Below are 27,569 nucleotides of genomic sequence, written 5' to 3'. Positions count from 1 at the left end.
GCTGATGATGTCACAACCTCAGCCAATCCGAGCAGGCTTTGTACTCATTAGTAGAATACATCGCTCGCCGTGATTGGCCCAGCGTATACTGTATGTAGCCTCAGCTACTGTACATACACACATCCAGCGGTCTGATTACCGTAGGGACGTACCGGTACGTTTTGAAACAGCTTGGCTCAGTATACTGTATATACCGCACATCCAGCGGGCTGACAGATTAATCTCTCATAGGGACATTTGTTTTGAGCCAGCTTGGCTCAGCACGGTATACTGTATGTACATTACTGCACATCCAGCGGGCTGTATATATACTGTATACTGTATGTAGCCGAAGCTACCGTATTACCGCACATCCAGCGGGCTGTATATATACTGTATACTGTATGTAACCGAAGTTACCGTATTACCGCACATCCAGCGGGCTGTATATATACTGTATACTGTATGTAACCGAAGTTACCGTATTACCGCACATCCAGCGGGCTGTATATATACTGTATACTGTATGTAGCCGAAGTTACCGTATTACCGCACATCCAGCGGGCTGTATATATACTGTATACCGTATGTAGCCGAAGCTACCGTATTACCGCACATCCAGCGGGCTGTATATATACTGTATACTGTATGTAGCCGAAGCTACCGTATTACCGCACATCCAAAGGTAACAAATGATTTGGAATTTGATCCATATGATGACTGTCTTACAAATGTATCACAAGATGTCATTCATGAACTTATGATGTCAGAGGATGAACATGAGGATTTTGAAGGATTGTAAGTACCGGTAAGTCATAACCATTTCAATTAAAAAATCTGATGTTTTTTAAATGGTGTTGCCTCAGAAGGGGGGTAGTCTTATACGGCGAGTATAGCCCAAAACCTATGTTTTAACTGGAAAATTAGGGGGTCGTCTTATACACCCAGTCGCCAGAAAATACGGTACTATTGATAAGCAAAATTGTGAATTTTAACTTTCATGAAATGTCAATAACCTTTGGGTTATTTTAGAAAATGTTAACAAAGGTGTGATATGATTCTGAAGTCAATTACAACATGGTGAAACTTGAAATTAATGTTGATGAAACTTCAGGGAAATTCAAAGAATAACATTGCTCAGAGACTAGAATGAATCTCTGTCAAGCTAACTGGTGGTGGAATGATTTAAAAAGTTTAGATATAGATTATTTTTTTCTTCCATAAAGTTTTTTATTGAAGACAAATGGTATCAACAAGCATTGCAAAATCATTTTTAAGTAAGAACATTACATCAGAAAGAAAGAAAATATGTTTAAATATAGATTTTAAGAAATATCTTAACATAACAGTTACAGTAATAAGCAAAATTGTGAGTTATTGCATAAGCGAAATGTCAGCAACAATTGGAATAAGTTAGCAAAACTTAACAACAAAGGTGTGATGTGATCCTCAAGTCAAATAAAAAGATGGTGATCACATGACTTTGTTTTTCAAAAGTTTAGCATTGTGGCTGGGGTTGTCTTTGTTTATCAACAAAGCCATTGATCCCATTGTCAGCACTAGGAAGATGACCACATGGCTTTCCTAGAAAACAAAACATATTTTTGCTATTCCACTATTTAGTCTCCATGGTGAAACATGAAGTTTATATCAATGAAATTTCAGTGATTTTTTTTTTTTTACATTTGATGCTAAATCATTCCACCCAAATAATAAGATGTACAATGATCTCTTACCTTTCAGGGTCTTCATAGTAGGCTTTACCTCCATAAACTATGATCCAGCCACCAACACTATCAATGAGGATCAGTCAACAGCATCTGTTACCACCTTTACTGGTTCTGCTTCAACAACTTCTACTTTTCGAACAGGTATCTATGTATTAGAATGTATTTAGAGTTAACATTTTTCACATTTACTTTTTTGTGGTATAAATTTTGGAGTTGATCACCTATATCTATATATTGAATTATTTTCAAAATCATACAGAAATACCAGGCAGTGTGCAGATTGTTCGCTCATCCTCAAGGGATGCTATGGACATCACCTTCCAAAGTTTTGAGACTCCACATGGACCCATAGTGGCTTATGCCATCATCATGACAACCGATATACATGGTAAGAACAGCAATCGTAGTAGAATGATACAAATTAGTTGCAGAACTGTTAAACTGAGCATGATTTAAACTGACCAGTCTTGCATTTTTTTTTAAAGGATAAGGTTTCCTAAGTCTAATTTGCTTTAACTGTAGTTGAGATGTGATTTTAGCCACCCACAGAGTGCATTGAATTAAATCAGTTGGTTGTCTCATAGACTTTCAGCATGAAAAGGACCAGTAAACCACAACTGTTGTGTGACACTCAGGGGCGGACTGACAACTCATGGGGCCCCCGGGCAATAGGGGATCATGGGGCCCCTGTGTCCTTGCCCAAACTCAAAAAAGCCTATGAAAAAGGTACCAGGGGCATCTCATGGGGCCCCCTACTGACCCCGGGCCCTCGGGCAGTGCCCAAGTTTCCAAATGGTCAGTCCACCCCTGGTGACACTGCAGCGCAGAAAGCAAATCCAGAATACGTAATGAGCTAACATGACTTCCTTCATGTACATTTATTAGAATTATAAGTTATGACTAAAAAACACATATTGGTAACATTATTTTTTAAAATTATTTATTGTCTTGGGATGCCTCCAACATCAAGCATTCCCTTAAAAAAAGACAAAACAAAAGTGAAAATAATGATTTTTTTATTAGGAAAAAAATAAAAAGTTAGTCTGAATCTATAATATATAGAAAATAAAAACAAAAAGTGAGACTGAATTCATCCCATATAGAAAATATCATTTTTGTGCTGAAATATTTTCTTCACCATTTGTCATGCAATCCCATTGGTCATTTGTTTTTTTGTTTTTTGCCTTCCAGGCAACAAACCAACTGAGGGGTCTTTATCAAAAAACATATAATGATTTCAAGTTATGACTAAAAAACACATATTGGTAACATTATTTTTTTTAATTATTTATTGTCTTTGTATGCCTCCAACATCAAGCATTCCCTTAAAAAAAGACAAAACAAAAGTGAAAATAATAATTTTTCTTAAGAAAAATTAAAGTGAGTCTGAATCTTTGAAATATAGAAAAAAGGTCATTTGTGATTCTATTCCATTGATCATCCCCAATTTGTCTTTCAGGCCACCAACTAACTACGGGGTCTTTATCAAAGACATATAATGATTTCAAGAATGGGTTGACCAGGACTTATGTGACCTCTGTCATTGAGCCACAGAATATCCAGAACGCTGACCAATTGAATAGGATAAGTGTCCACGTGGGAGATGGCACTGTTTCAAGGGGATACATCAATGGACCTTTGGACCCCACATTAGACTACAGGTAATGGAGTTGTTTCCACATCCATCCAACGAGACACACCTTGTGTTTAAAAAATCAAGACTCACATTGCTCATTGACAAAAGAATGAATCTTGATTAAATTGGCTGGGATTGAAGAATTTGAAAAGTTCCAAACAAAGAGTTTGTGATAAATCTCTATACAATATTTACTAGCGATGAGCTAAATTGTGATTTTTTCACTTTGATGAAAATTCAGCAACAATTATGGTATTAATAAAAATTAATTAGCAAAAGCATGATATGATTCTCAAATCAATTATAACGTGGTAATCATGAGACATTGTTTATCAAAGGCTTGGCAGTAGAGTAAGTATTATGGCTGAGGTTGGCTTTGTTTTTCAACAAAGCCATTAATCTTAATGTCAGCACTGGTAAGGTGATCACATGGCTTTCTTAGAAAACAAATCCAATTTTTGGTATTCCTCAAAGCAGCCTGTATGGGTATCGAGGTTAATGTTGATGAAATTTCATTGAAAATGTTTCATTTGATGCTAAATATTTCCTTGCAAATAAAAAGATGAACATCGATCTCTTGACTTTCAGGGTCTACATAATAGGCTTTACCGCTATAAACTTTGATCCAGCCACAAACGCTATCAATGAAGATCAGTCAACAGCATCTGTTTCCAGCTTCACTGGTTCTACTTCAACAACTTCTACTTTTACAACAGGTATATATGTCTGGTAACGTACTATATTTACAGTTCACATTTTTCACATTTATCATTTGTAATATACATTTTGAGGTTGATCACTTATATTTGTATACTGAATTATTTTTAAGATCATGCAGAAATACCAGGTAGTGTGCAGATTGTTCGCTCATCCTCGAGGGATGCTATGGACATCACCTTCCAAAGTTTTGAGGCCCCATATGGACCCGTAGTGGCTTATGCCATCATCATGACCACTGATTTACATGGTAAGAATATTATTATTATTATTATTATTATACAGTATTTATAAAGCGCCAATAGTTCGCTCAGCGCTGTACATTACAAAGGGGGACAGAACATGTGACAGAACAATACCAATACAATGCAAAACATGAGGGGATTGAGGGCCCTGCTCTTTCAAGCTTACAATCTAGGAGGGAGGGGATGGTGGCACAGGAGGAGATAGCTGTGGGGGATGGGGTGGTAGGAGGGGTGGAGGAGGTCGGCAAGTTAGCAGGGGGTGGGGTAGGCTTCCCTGAAGAGATGGGTTTTCAGGGTGCGCCTAAAGGAGAGGAGAGTAGGTGATAATCTGATGGGTTGGGGCAGGGAGTTCCAGAGGATGGGTGACACCCTGCAAACATAGAATAGCAAACATAATAGAAATATACTAACTGGTGGCATAACTGTTGAACTGAGAATCATTTAAACTGATTTGTCTTGCATTTTGTGTACATTAGATTTTTATTAGCTATTTTCAAATATAGTAAATTTTGTTTCTAATATCTAGTAAACATTATCTTAGCCACTAATACAATTTGAGTGATAGCGAAGTTTCGTTTCTTAAATGGTGAGGTGACACGGCTGTCACAATGTAATGAACGGCGAGCATAGAACGCTGGGCTGTAGTTAGTAAGGCGCGGGATAGAAGGACGTACCGAAATAGGACGCACAGGAGGCCAAGCGTCCATTTGTAGTTCTACTTCCTCGTCTGTCCAAGGATTTCACCGTCTTGTATGCTGAAAACGTGAAGACTAGCGTGTTTTGGGAGTTGTTTCGTGCCCAGTGGGTGGAACCACATGTCATATATGCCATTCTGGAAGATTCTTGGAACCTGAGTTACCAGGCACTATATCTTTTATTCTTTTCTCCTATGGGTCATATGAGGATACATTGAGCATTGGAGTGAGGAGAGGCTCTAGGAGGGAGAAATCCTTATGCCTGTATAGGCTCAGAAGATAATCCGTAGGTTTCCAGCCACACCACCATAAGCCACTTGAAAGGAGAGTATATTATCAGCATCTTCTCCCTGCTGAACTTCAAAAAAACTTTTTTGCACATTTTACTTTTTTGCACATTTTTGCTGTTGAACTTTATAAATTCATATATATTTAAAAAAAAAAAATATTTATTTTATATATATATATATATATATATATATATATATAAAATTTATTTTTTGTTTTGCACAATTTGCACATTGGACTTTATGAATTTATTTATTTATTTCTAATGAGATATTTATAATCACTTTTTGTTTTACACATTTGCACAGTGAACTTTATGCATTTATTTATTTATTTTTAAAGAGATATTTATATTGTAAAATTTATCACTATTGGATTTATTCACACATTTTTTATTTATATTTATATTTCTTACTTAACACTGTGGTAATATAATTTGATTAATTTTGATAATGCAGTTGATAAGTTGATATTGTCACAGTATATATTAATTAGTGGTATTTTTTAAGTATATGGTATCGGCACGGTAATATTAGAGCGCGGTTAATTATCAATTATTTTTATGTAGTTCACTTTTTATGAGGGTGAGAAAAAATTCCAGCGATCTAATACACTGATTTTTGACTCCAGTGGCTCACAAGTTCATTTAAATACAATTTGAGTGATAACTGTGCAATACTGACTGAAGACGTTGTTTATTTCCATATTTACAATCACTAAGGCTGGTATTTGAGGAACCATTATGCCGGTGATCAAAGATATTATTTGGAAGATTTCCCTCCAGAAGTTGTTGAGGAGTTTACAATTCCATAATATATGCATCATGGAATATTCATCATGGTTCTCATGAAACTGCACCCTATCCAGGAAAGAGGGGTCTGCGAAGGATAAAATTTGGCTAGTCTAAACAAAGTTAAATACCACTGAAGGGTGATTTTGTGTCGGTTTCCAGTGTTTCATACAACTTGTCACCTTATATATGGATTAAAGGTCTAAGGCCCATTGAGAATTGGAAAAGGAGGAAGAAAAAAACTAATTCCCAGTGAATAAAAGGTGTAGATTTTGTAAAACATCTTATTATGCACAATATAATAGAATATAAAGACACCCAGTTTGGTCGGTGTAGCTGATACGTAGTATTGCCAAGCCTTGGCAGGAAGGTACATTGTTTTATTTGGGAGTGTCTATAGGAAATGTGTTATTTGCATATATTTAAAGAAGTCAGGGGTTGTTGTCTTGAATTTTTGAAGGCTAAGGTTACCTGGGTCTAACAAAACAACTTGATAAGGTATGACAAGTCTGGTTGGATACCCCTTCCTCCTCCGCCTAAATTGGGCCTATCTAAGACCTCTAATGCTTTACAGTCAGTTACTTGGCAAGTATTTGGAAGCCCCTTTTGGAGAAGGATAAGGTTGCCTAACTCTACTTTGCTTTAACTGTAGTTGAAAAGTGATATTAGTCATATGGAGAGTGCAATGGATTCAATGAGTTGGTTGACTCATAGACTTGCATGTTGAGAAAGATCATAGTTACATAGTTAGTCTGGCTGAAAAAAGACAAAATTCCATCCAAGTTCAACCATAGGAAAAAAAAAAGTTATAATCCTATACCCACAGTTGATCCAAAGGAAGGCAAAATAAAAAAAACTCAGCACAGCATGACCCAATTTGCTCCTGCTGGGAAAAAAAATCCTTCCTGATCCTTCAAGAGGCAATCGGATATTCCCTGGATCAACTTTACCTATAAATGTTATATCCAGTTATATTCTGTGTATCTAAGAAACAATCCAGGACTTTTCCAGTGCAGCACAACCATTGTGTGACTCTGCAGAGCAGAAACCAGATTCGGAATACCTAATGAGCTAACATGGCTTCCTTCATGTACATCAATAATTATAAATTACGAATGGAAAACACATATCAGTAACATAATTTAAAAGCAAGTCCTTTTTTTCTGGAATTTAAAAAAAAACACATTCAAATGGAAAATAATGATTTATTTAATACAAAACAAAAAGAGAAATTGAATTCATCCCATATAGAAAATATCATTTTTGTGCTGAAAACATTTTCTTCAGTCATTTGTCATGCAATCCCATTGGTCATTTATTATTTTTTTTTGCCTCGCAGGCAACAAACCAACTGAGGGGTCTTTATCAAAAACATATAATGATTTCAAAATTGGGTTGACCAGGACTTATGTGACCTCTGTCATTGAGCAGCAGGATATCCAGAACACTGATCAATTGAATAAGATACGTGTCCATGTGGGAGATGGCACTCTTTCAAAGGGATATGTCAATGGACCATTGGACCCCACATTAGACTACAGGTAATGCAGTTGAATCCACATCCATCCAATGAGACGCACCTTGTGTTTAAAAACCAAATGTCACATTGCTGACACTAGGCTGAATGTCTGTTTTATTGAATGGTGTTGGAAGGATTTGAAAAGTTCCAAATATAGATTTTAAGAAAGTTCTCTGTATAATATTTACTATTGATAAGCAAAATTGTGAATTTTAACTTTCATGAAATGTCAATAACCTTTGGGTTGTTTTAGAAAATTTTAACAAAGGTGTGATATGATTCTGAAGTCAATTACAACATGGTGAAACACGAAATTAATGTTGATGAAATTTCAGGGAAATTGTTACATTTGCTGCAAAATCATTCTTCCCAAATAATAAGATGGACGCTGATCTTTTGACTTTCAGGGTCTACATAGTAGGATTTACTTCTATAAATTATGATCCAGCCACAGACACTATCAATGAAGATCAGTCAACAGCAGCTGTTACCAGCTTCACTGGTTCTGCTTCAACAACTACTGCTTTTCAAACAGGTATGTGTATACATTTTTCACATTTACTTTTTTGTGTTATATGTTTTGTAGTTGATCACCTATATCTGAAAGAACATCTGTTGCCACCACAGCCACCCCCTTCTTCACTGATCCTTCTCTAAAAGCTTGCTAACCCCTTCCGTTGCACCTGCACCTTGTTTTAAAATGTACCCTAATTCATCTGTTTTATAGCTGGTCTAGTGATAGTTTGGGTCCTTTTCAGGCTAAGAACACAAACAAAAAGAAACATAGTAAATTCATTTTGGAACTTTTATAGTTCCTTTTGACACATAACAAATGTTCCTTTAATGAATAGGTTTTTGTCAGGCGCAGGGTATGGAAATGGGCACTAAATGTGCCCGGATTACACCAATGTTTATCTAGGTGACTTGGAGAACTGGCTATTTGATGAGCTGCATCATCAGTGTACCTTTCCAGGATTCTCTCCTGGCTTAGGTACATTGACGACGTCCTCATACTGTGGACAGGCTCCTGGGAGGAAGCTTTTGAACTTGTGGACAGTTTGTGAAAAAATGATCACAACTTGCAATTCAAAAGTGAAAGTGACCCTTATCATGTCACATTGATAGATCTGCTATATGTTGAATATAAGATCAGCGAGCGCTCAAGACTCTGATGAGGTCAGCAGCAAATGCCCAAAAAAGGAACCCAGAGCCTTATATAAAACATACAAAAACATCAGTGCAGTGCTGAAGAAATTAATACATATAATAGCAATATTAAAAATATTATTGATATAAAAATATATAAAAATATTAAACACAAGTGATAACATGGGAGTGAATGAAGCGATATAATGAGTGCAAATAAACAAGTGCTGCTTTGAAAGTCATAAATAAAGAAAGTGTTCATATGATGGTAAGGGTTTGACAAATACTGGTCAGAGAAATGTTCCGCATACAGATCCTGTTGCACAGGTGGTATCAAAATATCCATGCGACTTTTAATCCGTGCACGGAATTGGATAAAAATGCGCTCTCATCAGATGCGCATAGTAAAAGCGCAATGTGTTAAATCATATAATGACCAAAGATCTGCAGGAAGCCCCCTTTAGGTGGACCAGACAGACCGCATAGGAAGAGATTCCCACCTCTGGATCTGAGACTGCTCTGCAACTGTTCTCCGGCTGGAGTCCTGGATATCGTTTAGCTCAAATCAGAGCTAAAAACGAAGGTGCTCATAGTGTAGTAATTTTATCAGATTTATTTAAGTATAAAAGTAGTACATCATCCACATGGAAATAGCACCAAAAACAGTAACAAAAAAGTAGTAAAACTGACCATCCACTCTCTATTATGAACCTTTGTGAGGCTACGGTGGCGTGACGTCATGGCGTACGGCTCCTCCTTAAAAAAGTGATCACAACTTGCAATTCAAAAGTGAAAGTGACCCTTATCATGTCACATTCATAGATCTGATGATATTATTGGGGCCTAGGGGCAGTTACAACTAAATTGTACAGTAAACCTTTGTCTATAAATAGCTTTCTGCATGCAGATAACTTCCGTCCTGGAGCACTGGTCGGAAACATTCCAACAGGCCAGTGTCTGAGGGCTCCCTGTAACTTTTTGGAAATTTTGGATGAGAATCTAGAGAGCTAGATTTAGAAGGCAGAGGTACATAAAGAAGTGGCTTCAGCTTATCACCAAGCTAAGGAAAGCTACTGGGAGGACCACCTTTATGGTAACAAATGGAGGATGGTACACGAACAAACAAAGAATAACAAACTTCAACACACCAATTTTCCACCAAGAATTAAGAATATTTGTGCCAGACAGTGTCACTTATTGATGGTTGATGAGCTGGTTAAGAAATGCATCCCCGTGTACTCAGGATATGTTTTTATGAAAGCACAATTGCTGGAGGACATGCTAATTCACAGTGATGTCTTTTGGAGGCCAAGAAAGAGGGGGGGGGGGTATAATGGGCATGACAAGATGTGGCTCCTGTGATTTTTGTGACTTTGTGGTGGAGGGACCCACAATCACATTCCCAACTGGGAGAACCCTCAGTTGCAGGTAGCACATGAACTGCAATACTCATGGTGTGGTTTATGTGTGACCTCTGCCTGTGGGGCCTTCTACAATGGAAAGACAATTAGAACGATCCCTAGGCAATTACAGGATCATATCAATAATATCGCAGCTTACAATTTTGGATCTCCTATAGCTAGACATTTTTGCCTAATGCACGACTTTGCTAGTTTTACAGAGAGAGTCAAGATGGATTTTGGAGTTGGAGGCAACTAACCCTCGGGGCCTGAATGGAAGCCTGAGCTTTAGTCCCTCTCTTGAAGAATAATAAGAAGGCTTCAACTTTAATATCCAGTATTAAAAATTGTTGAAAACAATTGTAAAAAAAATGTATCAAAGAAATTGAGGCTCTCATTGAACTTTAATTCTAAACACTAAGTGCTAATAAAATTATATGTTTTAAGCATTTACTTTTTTGAGCATTTTATAATTAAAAGGATTAAAGACTTTAATACATTTGATCAAATCCATTAGTTATATCTGAGGAATGAAGTATTTTATATATTTATATATAGAAAAAATATATTTATATAAAACATCCATAAATGGTGAAGGATGTTATAGCTGGTACTTTGGTATAAATCACAGCTTAAATTTGGAGGCAGTAAGAACCTGAGGATACTTGAGTGCCCATCATCAGATTTTCTAAACTAGAAAGATTTTTCTACTGAATGATCAGCTACAATTTATTTTAGTTTGCTGCAACTACTAAAAAGTATTAGTTGAAGTTGGGATTTTATTTGTTTGCCACTTACCTTAAGTCCGTTTAAAGCTACATTTCCATGTAAAATTAACCTGTGCACATGGTGACAATGCCATTACAAGATTTCCCTAGACAACAATTAGCTTTGTCACCCTGTTAAAGGAAGTAAAAAAATAAGAGATCTACTAGCTACAGCAACAGCTAATAATACAATATAGAAAGTGGGAGCAAAAACTGCAATGCTACTGCTAATGACAGACTGCATCGTATATACAGTATTACATCTATTTAACCCATTCCTACACTTTAACTTGTCTGTAAATGTGATAATAATAATGAATTATTTTTAAGGTCCTTCAGAGGTTCCAGGCAGTATGCAGATTGTCCGGTCATCATCGAGGGATGCTATGGACATCACCTTTCAAAGTTTTGAGACTCCATATGAACCCGTAGTGGCTTATGCCATCATCATGACAACTGATTTACAAGGTAGGAACAGCAATCATAATAGAATTATACTAACTACAGTAGTGGCATAACTGTTAAAGTGAGCATCATTTAACTGAGTAGTCTAGCATTTTTTGAAAGCTACAGTTGCCTGAGTCTAATTTGCTTTACCTGTAGTTGAGATGTGAGATTACCCACATGGAAGAAATATATATTTGAAATATATTTTGAAAATACTCTTCCCAAAAAAATTGACATATATTTGAAATATTTGAACTGCATGTTGAAATGTGTTTTTTTATATATTACAAAATATCTGAAGAATATTTTTAGAAATATATATTTTTTTTAAATATATTCTTCAGATTTTTTTTAAACATATAAAAAAGTCATTTTAACATATATTTTTACATATACTCGTAAATGCATTCCAAAAATGTGTATTCTTAAAGACATACAGTATATTTGAAATGTATTTTTAAAAATATTTTTCATTTATGTTGTAATAAAAATGCATTTCAACATACAGTGTATATGTATATATATATATATATATATATATATATATTATTATTTGTTTATTTATTTGGGTTTATTTATTGAAATATATTTTGTAAAATATTGATTATCGCCAAAACTTTTTTAACATATAAAGAAGTCATTTTAACATATAGTTTTACATATATTTGTAAATGCATTTCAAAAATGTAGATTTGTATTTTTAAAGACATACAGTATATTTGAAATGTATTTTTAAAAATATATTTCATTTATGTTGTAATAAAAATGCATTTCAACATACAGTGTGTATATATATATATATATATATATATATATATATATATATATATATAGAATTATTATTATTTGTTTATTTATTTATTTGGATTTATTTATTGAAATATATTTTGTAAAATATTGATTATCGCCAAAACTTTTTTAACATATAAAGAAGTCATTTTAACATATAGTTTTACATATATTTGTAAATGCATTTCAAAAATGTAGATTTGTATTTTTAAAGACATACAGTATATTTGAAATGTATTTTTAAAAATATATTTCATTTATGTTGTAATAAAAATGCATTTCAACATACAGTGTATATATATATATATATATATATATATATTTTATTTTTTTATTATTATCTGTTTATTTATTTGGATTTATTTATTGAAATATATTTTGAAATATATTGATTATGGCCAAAACTTTTTTAACATATAAAGAAGTCATTTTAACATATAGTTTTACATATATTTGTAAATGCATTTCAAAAATGTAGATTTGTACTTTTAAAGACATACAGTATATTTGAAATGTATTTTTAAAAATATTTTTCATATATTTTGTAATTAAAACACATTTCAACATACACTATATATATATATATATATATATATATATATATATATATATATATATATATATATATATATATATAATATATATATATATATATAAAATATATATATATATATTTATATATGTATTTATTTATTGAAATATATTTTGAAATATATTTAATATGGCCAAAATTATAGTATTACAAATATATGGCAATATATTTGGGAAGGATATTTTTTAAATATATCTATTTAAAATATATATATTGGTCATCTTGCAGACTTGCATTGTGCGAAAGATCAGCAAAGCGCAACCATTGTGTGACATTACAGAGCATAAAGCAGATCTAGGATATGTAATGAACTAAAATGACTTTCTTCTTCATGTACACGTATATTTACAAATTATGACTAGAAAACCCATACTGGTAAAATTATTTAAACAAAGCAAATTTTTTTTTATACAGGAATGCCTTAGCATTAAGAAATCCCTTTAAAAAAAAGACAGATCAGAATTGAAAATAATGAATTATTAAAATATATTAATATATATATAAATAAAAAGTGAGCCTGAATTTATCAAACATAGTTAATTTACCTTTAGTGTTGACAGCATTTTCTTTGACCATTTGTCATGCTGTCCCGTTGGTCATTCTTTTATCTTACAGGCAACAAACCAACTAAAGATTCGTTATCCAAGACATATAATGATTTCAAGAACGGGTTGACCAGGACATATGTGACCTCTGTCATTGACCAGCAGAATATCCAGAAAGATGACCAATCGAACAAGATAAGTGTCCATGTGGGAGATGGAACTGTTTCAAGGGGATATGTCAATGGACCATTGGACCCCACATTAGACTACAGGTAATGAAGTTGCTTCAACATCCATCCAATGAGACACACCCTGCATTTAAATATCAAGAATCCTATTGCTCAGACACCAAACTGAATTTCTGTTAGGCTGACTTGAGGTGGAAGGATTTGAAAAAAATAAAATATATAGCCTTTAACCACTTCCAGTCCGGACACTTTCACCCCCTTCCTGTCCAGGCCAATTTTCAGCTTTCAGCGTTATCACACTTTAAATGACAATTGCGCTGTCATACAACACTGTACCCATATGAATTTTTTAGCATTTTTTTGAGACAGATAAAACTTTATTTTGGTGGTATTTATTCACCACTGGGATTTAAATTTTTTTGCTATATAAATGAAAAAGTCCAAACATTTTGAAAAAAAAAAGTGTTTTTCTTATAAAATTTAGCAAATAAATAATCTTTCTTCATAAATATTGGCCAAAATGTATTCAGCTATTTTTTTGTAAAAAAAATAAAATACTCCAAATTAGTTTATAACCGAAAATTCTAACTTTTCAAAAAACATTTTTACATTTTAATTTTATTTTTTTATATTATTATTTTTAACATTGCAGCCATTGAGAAATACTGTGAGAGCTGTGATTGGTCACAGCTGTTGTGAATCACTAGTAGTAAGCAATGATGTCAGAAGTGACATCTTGCTTACTACTCTTCATGTGATCACTGATCAACCAATCAGTGCTCACAGGATCGGGACCTCACACAGAGGTCCCGTACAGCAATCAGTGTTCCAAAAATTATAATTTTTCAAAAAATGTTTTACATTTTAATTTTTTTTATTTTATTTTTTTAACTTAGTGATGAAGATTTTTTTTTTTACACTGATTGCTTTTACACCCATAAATGCTGTAAAAGCAATAGTTTCTCATTCTCTCTGGCTGCCTTCTTGCAGCCATTGAGAAATACTGTGATAGCTGTGATTGGTCACAGCTTGTCACATGGTACAAGGCTGTTGTGAATGGCCTTCCACTAGTAGTAAGCAATGATGATTAAGCAATCAGTGATCACATGATCGGAACCTCACTCAGAGGTCCCGTACAGCGACCCAGCGGGCACCGGATCGCTCCCAGGGAGCGCACACAGGCAGGGAAGCGGGAGGACGTTTATAAACTATCAACCCGCTCCTGCACTGCTCCTGTCCGGCCGTTTATGTACATGGGCTGGACGGGAAGTGGATAAGAAAGACCTCTATGTCATTTTAAGAAAGACGTCTATGGGCAGCACAGTGGCTAAATGGTTAACACTTGGCATTACTATGGTCGTCGGTTCAAATCCCAACCATGGCACCACCTGCCTGGAGTTTGCATGTTCTCCCTGTGCCTGCGTGGGTTTCCTCCGGGTACTCCGGTTTCCTCCCACCCTCCAAAGACATGCTGGTAGGTTAATTGGCTCCTGTCTACATTGGCCCTAGTATGTGTATTAGAGATGAGCGAATTATTCAAAAATTCGATTCGGCTGATTCGCCGAATTTCAGGAAGAAATTCGATTCGATGCGAATTAATTCGCTACGAAGTTAACTTATAAAAAGGGTTTCTAGGCTTCAGAGAGCCTTTAAATTAGTGCAGAACACTGTACCTTTAATTTAAATGCCCTTGGAGATGAGGAAGGAGAAGGAGAAGGAGAAGGATGAGAAGAAGGAGAAGGATGAGAAGAAGGAGAAGGAGAAGGATGAGAAGAAGGAGAAGGATGAGAAGAAGGAGAAGGATGAGAAGAAGGAGAAGGAGAAGGAGAAGGATGAGGAGAAGGAGAAGGAGAAGGATGAGAAGAAGGAGAAGGAGAAGGATGAGAAGATGGAGAAGGAGAAGGATGAGAAGAAGGAGAAGGAGAAGGATGAGAAGAAGGAGAAGGAGAAGGATGAGAAGAAGGAGAAGGATGAGAAGAAGGAGAAGGATGAGAAGAAGGAGAAGGATGAGAAGAAGGAGAAGGATGAGAAGAAGGATGAGAAGAAGGAGAAGGATGAGAAGAAGGATGAGAAGAAGGAGAAGGATGAGAAGAAGGAGAAGGAGAAGGATGAGAAGAAGGAGAAGGATGAGAAGAAGGAGAAGGATGAGAAGAAGGAGAAGGATGAGAAGAAGGAGAAGGATGAGAAGAAGGAGAAGGAGAAGGAGAAGGATGAGAAGAAGGAGAAGGATGAGAAGAAGGAGAAGGAGAAGGATGAGAAGAAGGAGAAGGATGAGAAGAAGGAGAAGGATGAGAAGAAGGAGAAGGAGAAGGATGAGAAGAAGGATGAGAAGAAGGAGAAGGATGAGAAGAAGAAGGATGAGAAGAAGGAGAAGGATGAGAAGAAGGAGAAGGATGAGAAGAAGGAGAAGGATGAGAAGAAGGATGAGAAGAAGGAGAAGGATGAGAAGAAGGAGAAGGATGAGAAGAAGGAGAAGGAGAAGGATGAGAAGAAGGAGAAGGATGAGAAGAAGGAGAAGGAGAAGGATGAGAAGAAGGAGAAGGATGAGAAGAAGGATGAGAAGAAGGAGAAGGAGAAGGAGAAGGATGAGAAGAAGGATGAGAAGAAGAAGGATGAGAAGAAGAAGGATGAGAAGAAGGAGAAGGATGAGAAGAAGGAGAAGGAGAAGGATGAGAAGAAGGAGAAGGATGAGAAGAAGGAGAAGGATGAGAAGAAGGATGAGAAGAAGGAGAAGGATGAGAAGAAGGACAGTTCTGTGACAGTTTCTGTCTATTTCTGACAGTTCTGTGACATTCACTCCATACAGCGGTTTCAACCGCTGTATGGAGTGAATGTCACAGAACTGTCAGAAATAGGCTATTTCTGACAGTTCTGGGACATTCACTCCATACAGCGGTTGAAATATTGTATCTATTTGTTTCCATAAATGGATCCATTTATGGAAACAAATAGATACAATGTTTCAACCGCTGTATGGAGTGAATGTCCCAGAACTGTCAGAAATAGCGGAGCTCTGCAGATACACTTAGAGGAGCTCTGCAGATACACTTTTTGCCGGCTTGGAATTATTCTTATTTTCATCCTACTTCTTCTTCTTCTTCATCCTCATCCTCTTCTTCTTCTTCTGAGGATGAGGATGAAGAAGAAGAAGAAGAAGAAGAAGTAGGATGAAAATATGATTAATTCCAAGCCGGCAAAAAGTGTATCTGCAGAGCTCCTCTAAGTGTATCTGCAGAGCTCCTCTAAGTGTATCTGCAGAATAGAGGAGCTCTGCAGATACACTTTTTGCCGGCTTGGAATTATTCTTATTTTCATCCTACTTCTTCTTCTTCTTCTTCATCCTCATCCTCATCCTCTTCTTCTTCTTCTGAGGATGAGGATGGGGATGAAGAAGAAGAAGAAGAAGAAGAAGTAGGATGAAAATAAGATTAATTCCAAGCCGGCAAAAAGTGTATCAGCAGAGCTCCTCTAAGTGTATCTGCAGAGCTCCTCTAAGTGTATCTGCAGAATAGAGGAGCTCTGCAGATACACTTTTTGCCGGCTTGGAATTATTCTTATTTTCATCCTACTTCTTCTTCTTCTTCTTCATCCTCATCCTCTTCTTCTTCTTCTGAGGATGAGGATGAAGAAGAAGAAGAAGAAGTAGGATGAAAATAAGATTAATTCCAAGCCGGCAAAAAGTGTATCTGCAGAGCTCCTCTAAGTGTATCTGCAGAGCTCCTCTAAGTGTATCTGCAGAATAGAGGAGCTCTGCAGATACACTTTTTGCCGGCTTGGAATTATTCTTATTTTCATCCTACTTCTTCTTCTTCATCCTCATCCTCTTCTTCTTCTTCTGAGGATGAGGATGAGGATGAAGAAGAAGAAGAAGAAGAAGTAGGATGAAAATAAGATTAATTCCAAGCCGGCAAAAAGTGTATCTGCAGAGCTCCTCTAAGTGTATCTGCAGAGCTCCTCTAAGTGTATCTGCAGAATAGAGGAGCTCTGCAGATACACTTTTTGCCGGCTTGGAATTATTCTTATTTTCATCCTACTTCTTCTTCTTCTTCTTCATCCTCATCCTCTTCTTCTTCTGAGGATGAGGATGAAGAAGTAGGATGAAAATAAGATTAATTCCAAGCCGGCAAAAAGTGTATCTGCAGAGCTCCTCTAAGTGTATCTGCAGAGCTCCTCTAAGTGTATCTGCAGAATAGAGGAGCTCTGCAGATACACTTTTTGCCGGCTTGGAATTCTTCTTATTTTTATCCTACTTCTTCTTCTTCTTCTTCATCCTCATCCTCATCCTCTTCTTCTTCTGAGGATGAGGATGAGGATGAAGAAGAAGTAGGATGAAAATAAGAATTCCAAACCGGCAAAAAGTGTATGTGCAGAGTTCCTCTATTTCTGACAGTTCTCTGACAGCTTCTTCACATGTACAGCGGTTGAAACATCTGTATCCTAAATGGAAACTAATAGATACAATGTTTCAACCGCTGTACATGTGAAGGAACTGTCAGAGAAATGTCAGAAATAGCGGAGCTCTCTGCAGGGACACTTTTGCCGGCTGATCGGGAAAAATCCGATTCGCGCACCCGAAGTAGGCAAATATTCGGATTCGACGCGAATCGAATTTTTCCTGAAATTCGTATCGAATTCCGGTTCGCCTGGTTCGATTCGCTCATCTCTAATGTGTATGTATGAATGTGAGTTAGGGACTTTAGATTGTACGCCCCTTGAGGGTTAGGGACTGATGTGAATGTACAATATATATGTGAAGCGCTGCGTAAATTGACGGCGCTATATAAGTACCTGAAATAAATAAATAAAATACATTTTTAGTAATAAACAAAAGTGTGACTTTTAACGTTGGTGAAATTTCAGCAACAATTGGGGCATTTCAGCAAAATGTTTCAAGGAGATATGTCAATGGACCCCGCATTACACTACAGGCAGTGGAGTTGCTCCCACATCCCTCTAATAAGACAAGAATCTTATTGCTCAGACCCCAGACTTAATATCTGTTAAACTGGCTGGCACTAGAAGGATTTGAAGAGTTTCAGATATAGAATTGAAAAAAATTCTCTACATAATAATTGCTATTGATGAGCAAAATTGTGAGTTTTCACTTTGGTGAAATTTAAGCAACAATTGGGGTATTTTAGCAAAATTTAACAACAAAAGCCAGTTATAAAATGTTGAACATGTGGATTTGTTTATCCAAGGACTGACACTAGGGGAAGCATTATGGGTAGGGTTTAGGAATAGCTATGGTGCCGTGTAGATAACTGTCATCAAGTGGGGATGTGGTATCAAGCGGGTAAAGGTTGTTTTAAAAAGTTTCCTGAAAAGCACAAATTAGAGGAGCTCCTCTAATAGCGTCTTGAGTACCTATAGCCAGGGGCGGACTGACCATTCAAGCACTCGGGCACTGCCCGAGGGCACGGGGTCAGTAGGGGGCCCCATGAAATGCCCCTGGTACCTTTTTATAGGCTTTTTTTGAGTGTGGGCAAGGATACAGGGGCCCCATGATCCCCTATTGCCCGGGGGCCCCATGAGTTGTCAGTCCACCCCTGCCTATAGCACATAACAAAGAAATAAACACAAGAAGGTGCCCGATCTAAGGGTTGGTTATGTTTATCAACAAAGCCATTGATCTCAATGTCAGTAGAAACCAAATTCATGGGGGTTTTTTTTGTATTCCTCTAAGCCAGGGGTGTCAAACTGGCAGCACTCCCATCATACCCATCATGCCTCTGCCTTTGGGAGTCATGCTTGTAACTGTTAATCTTGCAATGTCTCATGGGACTTGTAGTTTGGCAACAGCTGGAGGGCCCGGCAGTTTGACGCCCGTGCTCTAAGCAGTCTACATGGTGATACATGAGATTAACGTTACGGAAATTTCAGTGAAATTGTAACATTTGCTGCAAAATCATTCTTCCCAAATAATAAAATGGATGTCACTCTCTTGACTTTCAGGGTCTACATAGTTGGCTTTAGCGCTCTAGACTTTGATCCAGACACAGACACCATCAATGAAGATCAGTCAACAGCAAGTGTTACCAGCTTGTCTGGATCTGCTTCAATAACTTCTGCTTTTAGAACAGGTACATACAAATGTTAATGTATTTACAGTTACATTTTTTTTACGTTCTTTAGTTTTTTTCACTATGCCCTCCAGCCCCAGACCTTCCTCTGCACCCACACATTATTTTAAAATTAAATACCCTAGGAACGTACCCTAATTCCATCCATCTGAGCAGTCCAGAGATGGTTTGGGCCCTTTCTTCTGATGTCCAGCCATGGCGATGGGTGGCCTTTACTGCAGCGCTGAGACACATTCTGAATGATGTGTGTGCTCTGTTCAGTGTTGCAGTACCATGATCTTCACCTGTTATAATGATGAAGCCCCATGAGATGGATCCATGATGGCCTTGGCTCAGAGGTAAGGGTTTGAATGATGTGGCCTTTGATCCAAGACTGAAGTGGGCATCCATAAATGGTGAAGGAGGACACAGCCTGTGTTCTGGAACTAGAGAAGACTAGAGAGCGAGGTCAGTACTGCTCCAGGAGTTGGCAGAGCACAGACCAGAGAAGACACCGGTCCCGCAGTCGTAATAGAAAGAGCAGCGTCCAGAGAAAATCCAGCTTCTAACAACCCACAGAGCTACATGAAAGGAGAGATAGAGCCATATTGACAGCGGAGTGAGCAGTGAGGGGAATATCTGACCAGACCATATCCATCCACAAAGGGACCTCCAGTTCGTCCACTGAGAGTACTGTCTCTAAATGCACTTATTGATTGCGCATCTGGTGAGTGCGCAGTCTTTATAATATCGGTCACCTCACCACAATACTGGATGGAACACCTATCATTGAAGATTATTTGATCTTCTATACACTTATATTTGGACAATAGCACTACTGGTCACCATACAGTGACGGATTTCACGTTATCACTAAGTCACTTTATTTTGAAGGATTTATCTAGCACCTTGTCACAAGTCAATTTATTTACATATTTATGTGATTTTCATTATATTTTATGTACAGAGTTTTCACATTGATAGTTGGAATGTAAGCGCTGCACCATTTTTTATATTGTGTTCTGGGACTAATTACAGCTTACGTTTGGAGACAGTAGGAGCCTGAAGATACCAGAGAGCCCAGACTTAGAAAACAAAAACTGCAATGTTACTACTGCTTACAGACTGCGTTATTTTTTAAGAAATTAGCCCACATTTATACTTTAACTTACCAGTAAATGGATATGGTATACAAGTGCAGCACTAAATAAATTAAATAATGTCAAGTGAAACAGTTAAGTGCACCATATAAAGTGAAATAAATGTATAGGCCATAAAATATATAAAATATATGCAATGGTGTCCGTGGGGCTACAAGGCACAGCAATCACGGTGAAGGATAAACTGTGGTTTTAATTCAGTGAGGAATTCCACCACCTCTGCCAGATGTAAACTCACCAGAAAGCTACTGGTAAGTAGCATATATGCACATCAAAAAGAACAAAAGGAAACCATCACTCAAATATTCATGCAGACTAAAGGAAATTCTGAATGCCAAACGTTGAGGTGCAGCCCTTCAGAGATCAGGAAATCTAGGTAATGGTGAACAAAAACAAACAAGGGAGCACTCCCATCGTGCATTAACGTGGTACACCACGTATTTATTGAAAAATTGTAGATATATACTCACAAACAAAAAGGGATAAAAACAGAACAGGTGATCCGTAAGGACAGTCCAATGGATTCAAACACCCTATAAGGGATAGGCTAACGAGTTTCGGGAGTTGAACCCCCTTCCTCAGAGCTAAAATGTAGACCAGGTCTACGGATCACCTGTTCTGTTTTTATCCCTTTTTGTTTGTGAGTATATATTTACAATTTTTCAATAAATACGTGGTGTACCACGTTAATGCACGATGGGAGTGCGCCCTTGTTTGTTTTTGTTCACCATATATGCACATCACATCAAGGATCCAAGAAACAGCCAGAAGATATAACATGAACTGCTCTGCCACAGGCAAAATGAAGGTTGACTCTTTCCTAGAAAGAATAGCTCACCACAGGAGCCCACAAATGGTATATAGTGCAGTATTTTATTGCAGCATAAATAAAATGATCCACATGGAACAAACATAAAAGGTAAGGATAAAATCAAAGTACCAAGATGGCCGCCGGTCCTACCTTTGGCAGCAGTGGTGTGGCGTCAGCAAGTGTGGCTCCTCCCGACGCGTTTCGTGTGCACATCTTCAGGGGTATGCCCTGATACTGAATTATTTTTCAGGTCCTGCAGAGATACCAGGCAGTGTACAGATCGTTCGCACATCCTCGAGGGATGCTATGGACGTCACCTTCCAAAGTTTTGACACTTCATATGGACCCATAGTGGCTTATGCCATCATCATGACAACTGATTTAAGTGGTAAGAACAGTAAATTTCATAGAATTTTACTAACTAGAAGCATAACTGTGAAACTGAGCAAATGAAATGTGTACTCTGTACCTTGTGTCTTTTCAATGTTTGATAATTGTATTCGCTAAAGAGCCTTACAAAGAATAACCTGTTAAAAAATATGATGTACTACAGTTAGCATATCATTTTATATTTCCAATATATAACTTAAAGTGAAACTCCCTCGGAGCACCCCCAAACAGGTTGTACATACAAATACATATTTATTTTTCCCTTGGGTCTTTTGGGCCAGTTGTGTGATATTACTGGTCCTTTTCTTTTAAGTCTGGCAGAAGTCTGGCACAACACATGATGACCTGCAATTACTTTCTGCAGCATACTTCTATGAGCTCATGAATAGGAGCCTTCAAGGGGGTGTGTCCATGACAGCCTGGCCTAACAGGAAGTGACTTGAATGAAGGGCATCAGGGGATGGGATATAGGAACAAGATCTACACTAATTTGGCAACTATTAAGCATTCCCCTTGCAAAAAAAAAAACAGACAAAAAATAAAAATTAGGGTTTTTTGTTTTTTTTTTCAAGAAAAACTGAAATAGTGAGGCTGAATCTATCAAATATAGAAGCAATCATTTTGGTGTTAAAAGTATATTCTTTAGTAAATTTACGAAGGTGTGGCATATCTGGATTGACTCTTCCGAATCGGTCCCTTCCAGCTGAGTGATGGTTCTCTACCTCTTGTCGCAGATTTTTTTTGCTCGGTGTGGGTTGTCTGTGATCTTCTTCTGTGGGAATTGTCTTCTGCCATATCTAAGCCCTGTGATATTATTGAGTGCGGTTGTCGTCTGTTTGTTGGTGTTCACCTTATCTGTGTGTTATATTTCTCCTCTTGTTTTTTTTTTTATTAATTGTGATTTGATCAAGCCTGAGTATGCCCAATAGGCTTTGTTTTGTATTCTTCTCTGTATAGGTCAATAAAGAGAATTAAAAAAAAAAAAAAAGTATGTTCATTAGTCATTTGTCATGCTATCCAATTGGTCATTCTTTTTTACCTTGCAGAAAACAAACCAACTACGGGGTCTTTATCAAAGACATATAATGATTTCAAGAATGGGTTGACCAGGGAATATGTGACCTCTGTCATTGAGCAGCAAAGTATCCAGAACACTGACCAATCGAATCAGATAAGTGTTCGTGTGGGAGATGGCACTGTTTCAAGGGGATATGTCAATGGACCATTGGACCCCACATTAGACTACAGGTAATGAGATTATTACTATTATTATTATACAGTATTTATAAAGCACCAACAGTTCACTCAGCACTGTACATTACAATGGGAGACAGAACATGCGACAGTACAATAACAATACAATGTGATACACGAGGGTTCGAGGGCCCTGCTCCTCGGAGCTTACAATCTAGGAGGGAGGGGATAGTGGTACAGGAGGAGATAGCTGTGGGGGATGGAGTGGTAGGAAGAGTGGAGGAGGTCGGGAATTAGCAGGGGTTGGGCTAGGCTTCTCTGAAGAGATGGATTTTCAGGGTGCGCCTAAAGGAGAGGAGAGTAGGTGATAGTCTGATGGATTGGGGTAGGGAGTTCCAGAGTATGGGTGGCACCCTGGAAAAGTCCTGGAGGCGGGCATGGAAGGAGGAGACTAGGGAACTAGAGAGAAGGAGGTCTTGTGAGGAGTGGAGAGTGTGTTCTGGGTGGTACTTGGATATTAGGTCGGTGATGTAGTTCGGGGCAGTATGGTGGACGGCTTTGTACGTCAGTGTTAGGATTTTTAATTTGATCCGTTGGGCAATCGGAAGCTAGTGGAGGGATTGGCAGAGGGGGGTGGCAGAAACGGAGCGGTTGGTAAGGTGGATGAGTCTGGCTGCCGTATTCAGGATCGACTGAAGCGGGGATAGCCAGCGGCGAGGCAGGCCAGTGAGGAGGGAGTTGCAGTAGTCGAGTCGTGATATGATGAGGGAGTGGATGGGCTGTTTAGTGGTTTCTGGGGTTAGGAACGTGCAGATTTTGGCGATGTTGCGGAGGTGGAGTCTGCATGAGTTTGTTAGTGATTGGACTTGGGGCTGGAAGGATAGATTGGAGTCAAGAATGACACCAAGTACTCTGGCCTGCGGGGCGGGCCTGATGATGGCATTGTTGGACGTGATGGAGACGTCAGTGGGGGGTGGTGTGCGGGCTGGGGGGAAGACTAGGAGCTTGGTTTTGGAGAGGTTCAGTTTAAGGAAGTGGAGTGACATCCAGTCTGATATGTCACTCAGTAGGTGTGTGATTCGGGTGGAGACTGAGGGGGTGAGGCGAGGGGTCGAGAGATAGATTTGCGTGTCATCGGCATAGAGCTGGTAGTTGAAGCCGTGAGAGTGTATGAGTTGGCCAAGGGAGGAGGTGTAGATGGAGAAGAGAAGGGGCCCGAGGACAGAGCCTTGAGGGACCCCAACAGACAGGGGGAGTGAGGGGGAGGTGGTAGCGTAGGAATTGCTTTGACCTCCTTGCAATGAGACACACCTTGTATTTACAAATCCAGAATCACATTGCTCAGACTCAAGACTGAATCTCTTTTAGATTGACAGGATTCAGAAAGATTTGAATAGATACAAATATAGATTTTATGAAAGATCTCTATATAAAAAAACTGGTGATGAGCAAAATTATGAGTTTCAACTTTTGGTGTTCTTCTAAACAGTCTGCGTATTGAAACACGAGATTAATATTGATGAAATGTCTGTGAAATTGTTACATTTGCTGCAAAATCATCACTTACAAATAATAAGACGGATGCTAATCTTGTAACTTTCAGGGTCTACATAGCTGGCTTTACTGCTATAAACTTTGATCCAATCGCATCCACTATCAAGGAAGATCAATCAACAGCAACTCTTACTGGCTTCTCTGGCTCTACTTCAACAACTTCTACTTTTAAAATCGGTATATAGATCTTATAATATATTTACAATTAAATTTTTTGCATTTTATGTTTTATATCCTCCAGTCCCTCCCTAGTCCTTCACTACCCCTTCCCCAAACCCTTTCCCTGCACATCACCTGTTTGCTTGGTTTTGTGTCGTGGTACCATGAGCCTGGGCTGTTTTATTGGTACATGTCATGGATCCATGATAGCCTTGACTCATAGGTAAGGGGTTGAATGATGCGGCCTGTTATCCAGCTCTAAAGTGGGCATTCACAAATAGAGGAGGACACATTCTTTCTTCAGGGACTAGCTAAAGCTTACATTTTGAAACAGCTGGAACCAGGGGCGGACTGACAACTCATGGGGCCCCCTGGGCAATAGGGGATCATGGGACCCCTGTGTCGTTGCCCACACTCAATGCACACTCAAAAAAACCTATAAAAGGTACCAGGGGCGGACTGACCATTTGAGCACTGCCCGAGGGCCCGGGGTCAGTAGGGGGCCCCATGAAATGCCCCTGGTACCTTTTTTATAAGGTTTTTTGAGTGTGGGCAAGGACACAGGGGCCCCATGATCTCCTATTGCCCGGGGGCCCCATGAGTTGTCAGTCCGCCCCTGCCAGAGGCATTTCATGGGGCCCCCTACTGACCCCGAGCCCTCGAGCAATGCCCAAGAGCTCGAATGGTCAGTCGGTTCCTGGCTGGAACCCAAGGATAGAAGAAAGCCCCAGTCCTCCAGACTTGGAGAACAAAAACTGCAGTGTTACTGCTACTTACAGATTGCATCATATATGTCATTTTTACATTTACACTTTTACTTACCTGTAAATGTGATACTGATACTGAATTTTTTTTCAGCTCATGCAGAGATACCAAGCAGTGTGCAGATTGTTCGCTCATCCTCGAGGGATGCTATGGACATCACCTTCCAAAGTTTCGAGACTCCACATGAACCCATAGTGGCTTATGCCATCATCATGACAACCGATATACATGGTAGGAACAGCAATCACAATAGAATGATACAAATTAGTTGCTGGAACTTTTCTACTGATCTTCATTTAAACTGACTAGTCTTGCATTTTTGAAGGATAAGGTTTCCTAAGTCCATATTGCTTTAACAAGCTCATGCAGACTCCACCTTCACAACATCGCCAAAATCCGCACGTTCCTAACCCCAGAAACCACTAAACAGCTCATCCACTCCCTCATCATATCACGACTTGACTACTGCAACTCCCTCCTCACTGGCCTGCCTCGCCGCTGGCTATCCCCGCTTCAGTCCATCCTGAATACGGCTGCCAGACTCATTCACCTTTCCAACCGCTCCGTCTCCGCCACCCCCCTCTGCCAATCCTTCCACTGTCTTCCGATTGCGCAACGGATCAAATTCAAAATCCTAACACTGACGTACAAAGCTGTCCACCATACTGCCCCGAACTACATCACTGACCTAATATCCAAGTACCGCCCAACATGCACACTCCGCTCCTCACAAGACCTCTTTCTCTCTAGTTCCCTGGTCTCCTCCTCCCATGCTCGCCTCCTGGACTTCTCCAGGGTGTCACCCATACTCTGGAACTCCCTGCCCCAACCCATCAGATTATCACCTACTCTCCTCTCCTTTAGGCGCACCCTGAAAACCCATCTCTTCAGGGAAGCCTACCCCACCCCCTGCTAACTTGCCGACCTCCTCCACTCTTCCTACCACTCCATCCCCCACAGCTATCTCCTCCTGTGCCACCATCCCCTCCCTCCTAGATTGCAAGCTCAAAAGAGCAGGGCCCTTGATCCCCTCATGTTTTGCATTGTATTGTTATTGTACTGTCACATGTTCTGTCCCCCTTTGTAATGTACAGCATTGAGCGAACTATTGGCGCTTTATAAATACTGTATAATAATAATAACTATAGTGAAGGTGTGATTTTAACCACCCACAGAGTGCATTGAATTCAATGAGTTTGTAGTCTTGTAGACTTTCATTGTGAAAAGAATCTGTAAACCACAACCCTTGTATGACACCATTGGGCACAAAGCAGAGCCAGAGTATGTACTGAGCTAACATGGCTTCCATCATGTACATTTGGAATTTAAAGAATTAAAAAATGTTAAATGATTTTTTTAAAGAAAAGATATATGATGCTAAATCTATCAAATATTGAAAATATGATCAGTTTGCTTGAAAGTATTATCTTTGGTCACCTTTCAAAGCTTTGACACTTGGCATGGACCCATGGTGGCTTATGCCATCATCCTCATGACAATCGATTTAAGTGGTAAGAACAGCAAACAGAATTATACTAACTGGTGGCATAACTGGTAAAATGAGCATCATTTCAACTGACTAGCCTTGCATTTTTGAAGGATAAAATCGTCCAACTCTAATTTGCTCTAACTGTAGTTGAGATGTGACATTAGATATACAGAGAGTGCATTGGATTCAAAGAGTTGGTCGTCTCGTAGATTTGCATTACCAGAAGGATCAACATAGCACAACCATTGTGTGACACTGGAGATCAGAAAGCAGATCCAGAATATATAATGAACTAATATGGTTTCCTTCATGTTCATCTATAATTACAAAGTAATACTAACTGTGAAACTGACCAAATGTATGCATTTTAATTGGTTGACTTCTTAATATTTCATTGTACTAACCAGCCATAAAAACTATTCTCTACAAAAAAAAAGGCCAAGACCTTCCGTCCTTTGAATGTTTGATAATAGTATTCACTTAAGATCACACCTCAGTCCTAGGCCCTTTCA

At 38.3% G+C, this 27,569-nt stretch overlaps 1 protein-coding gene across 1 annotated transcript in view; it reads left to right on the top strand.

Moving 5' to 3' along the window:
• Positions 1-27,569, top strand: part of LOC149434698 (uncharacterized) — a 226,566-nt gene that overhangs the window by 84,478 nt on the left and 114,519 nt on the right. The window contains exons 35-48 of the mRNA XM_089663502.1: positions 1,723-1,850; positions 1,969-2,097; positions 3,169-3,370; positions 3,934-4,061; positions 4,175-4,312; positions 7,420-7,621; positions 8,007-8,134; positions 11,243-11,380; positions 13,356-13,557; positions 19,429-19,556; positions 21,757-21,894; positions 22,943-23,144; positions 24,694-24,821; positions 25,662-25,799. Of these exons, the coding sequence (XP_089519628.1) occupies positions 1,723-1,850; positions 1,969-2,097; positions 3,169-3,370; positions 3,934-4,061; positions 4,175-4,312; positions 7,420-7,621; positions 8,007-8,134; positions 11,243-11,380; positions 13,356-13,557; positions 19,429-19,556; positions 21,757-21,894; positions 22,943-23,144; positions 24,694-24,821; positions 25,662-25,799 (2,129 nt within the window). The remainder of the gene's footprint in view (positions 1-1,722; positions 1,851-1,968; positions 2,098-3,168; positions 3,371-3,933; positions 4,062-4,174; positions 4,313-7,419; positions 7,622-8,006; positions 8,135-11,242; positions 11,381-13,355; positions 13,558-19,428; positions 19,557-21,756; positions 21,895-22,942; positions 23,145-24,693; positions 24,822-25,661; positions 25,800-27,569) is intronic.

Source organism: Staurois parvus, unplaced genomic scaffold (assembly GCF_062004578.1).
Source record: "Staurois parvus isolate SC_StPar_1 unplaced genomic scaffold, SC_StPar_1.0 ptg001702l, whole genome shotgun sequence".
Taxonomy (NCBI): domain Eukaryota; kingdom Metazoa; phylum Chordata; class Amphibia; order Anura; family Ranidae; genus Staurois; species Staurois parvus.
The sequence above is the reverse complement of the archived record's forward strand: the minus strand, read 5'-3'. Positions and strand labels throughout refer to the sequence as shown.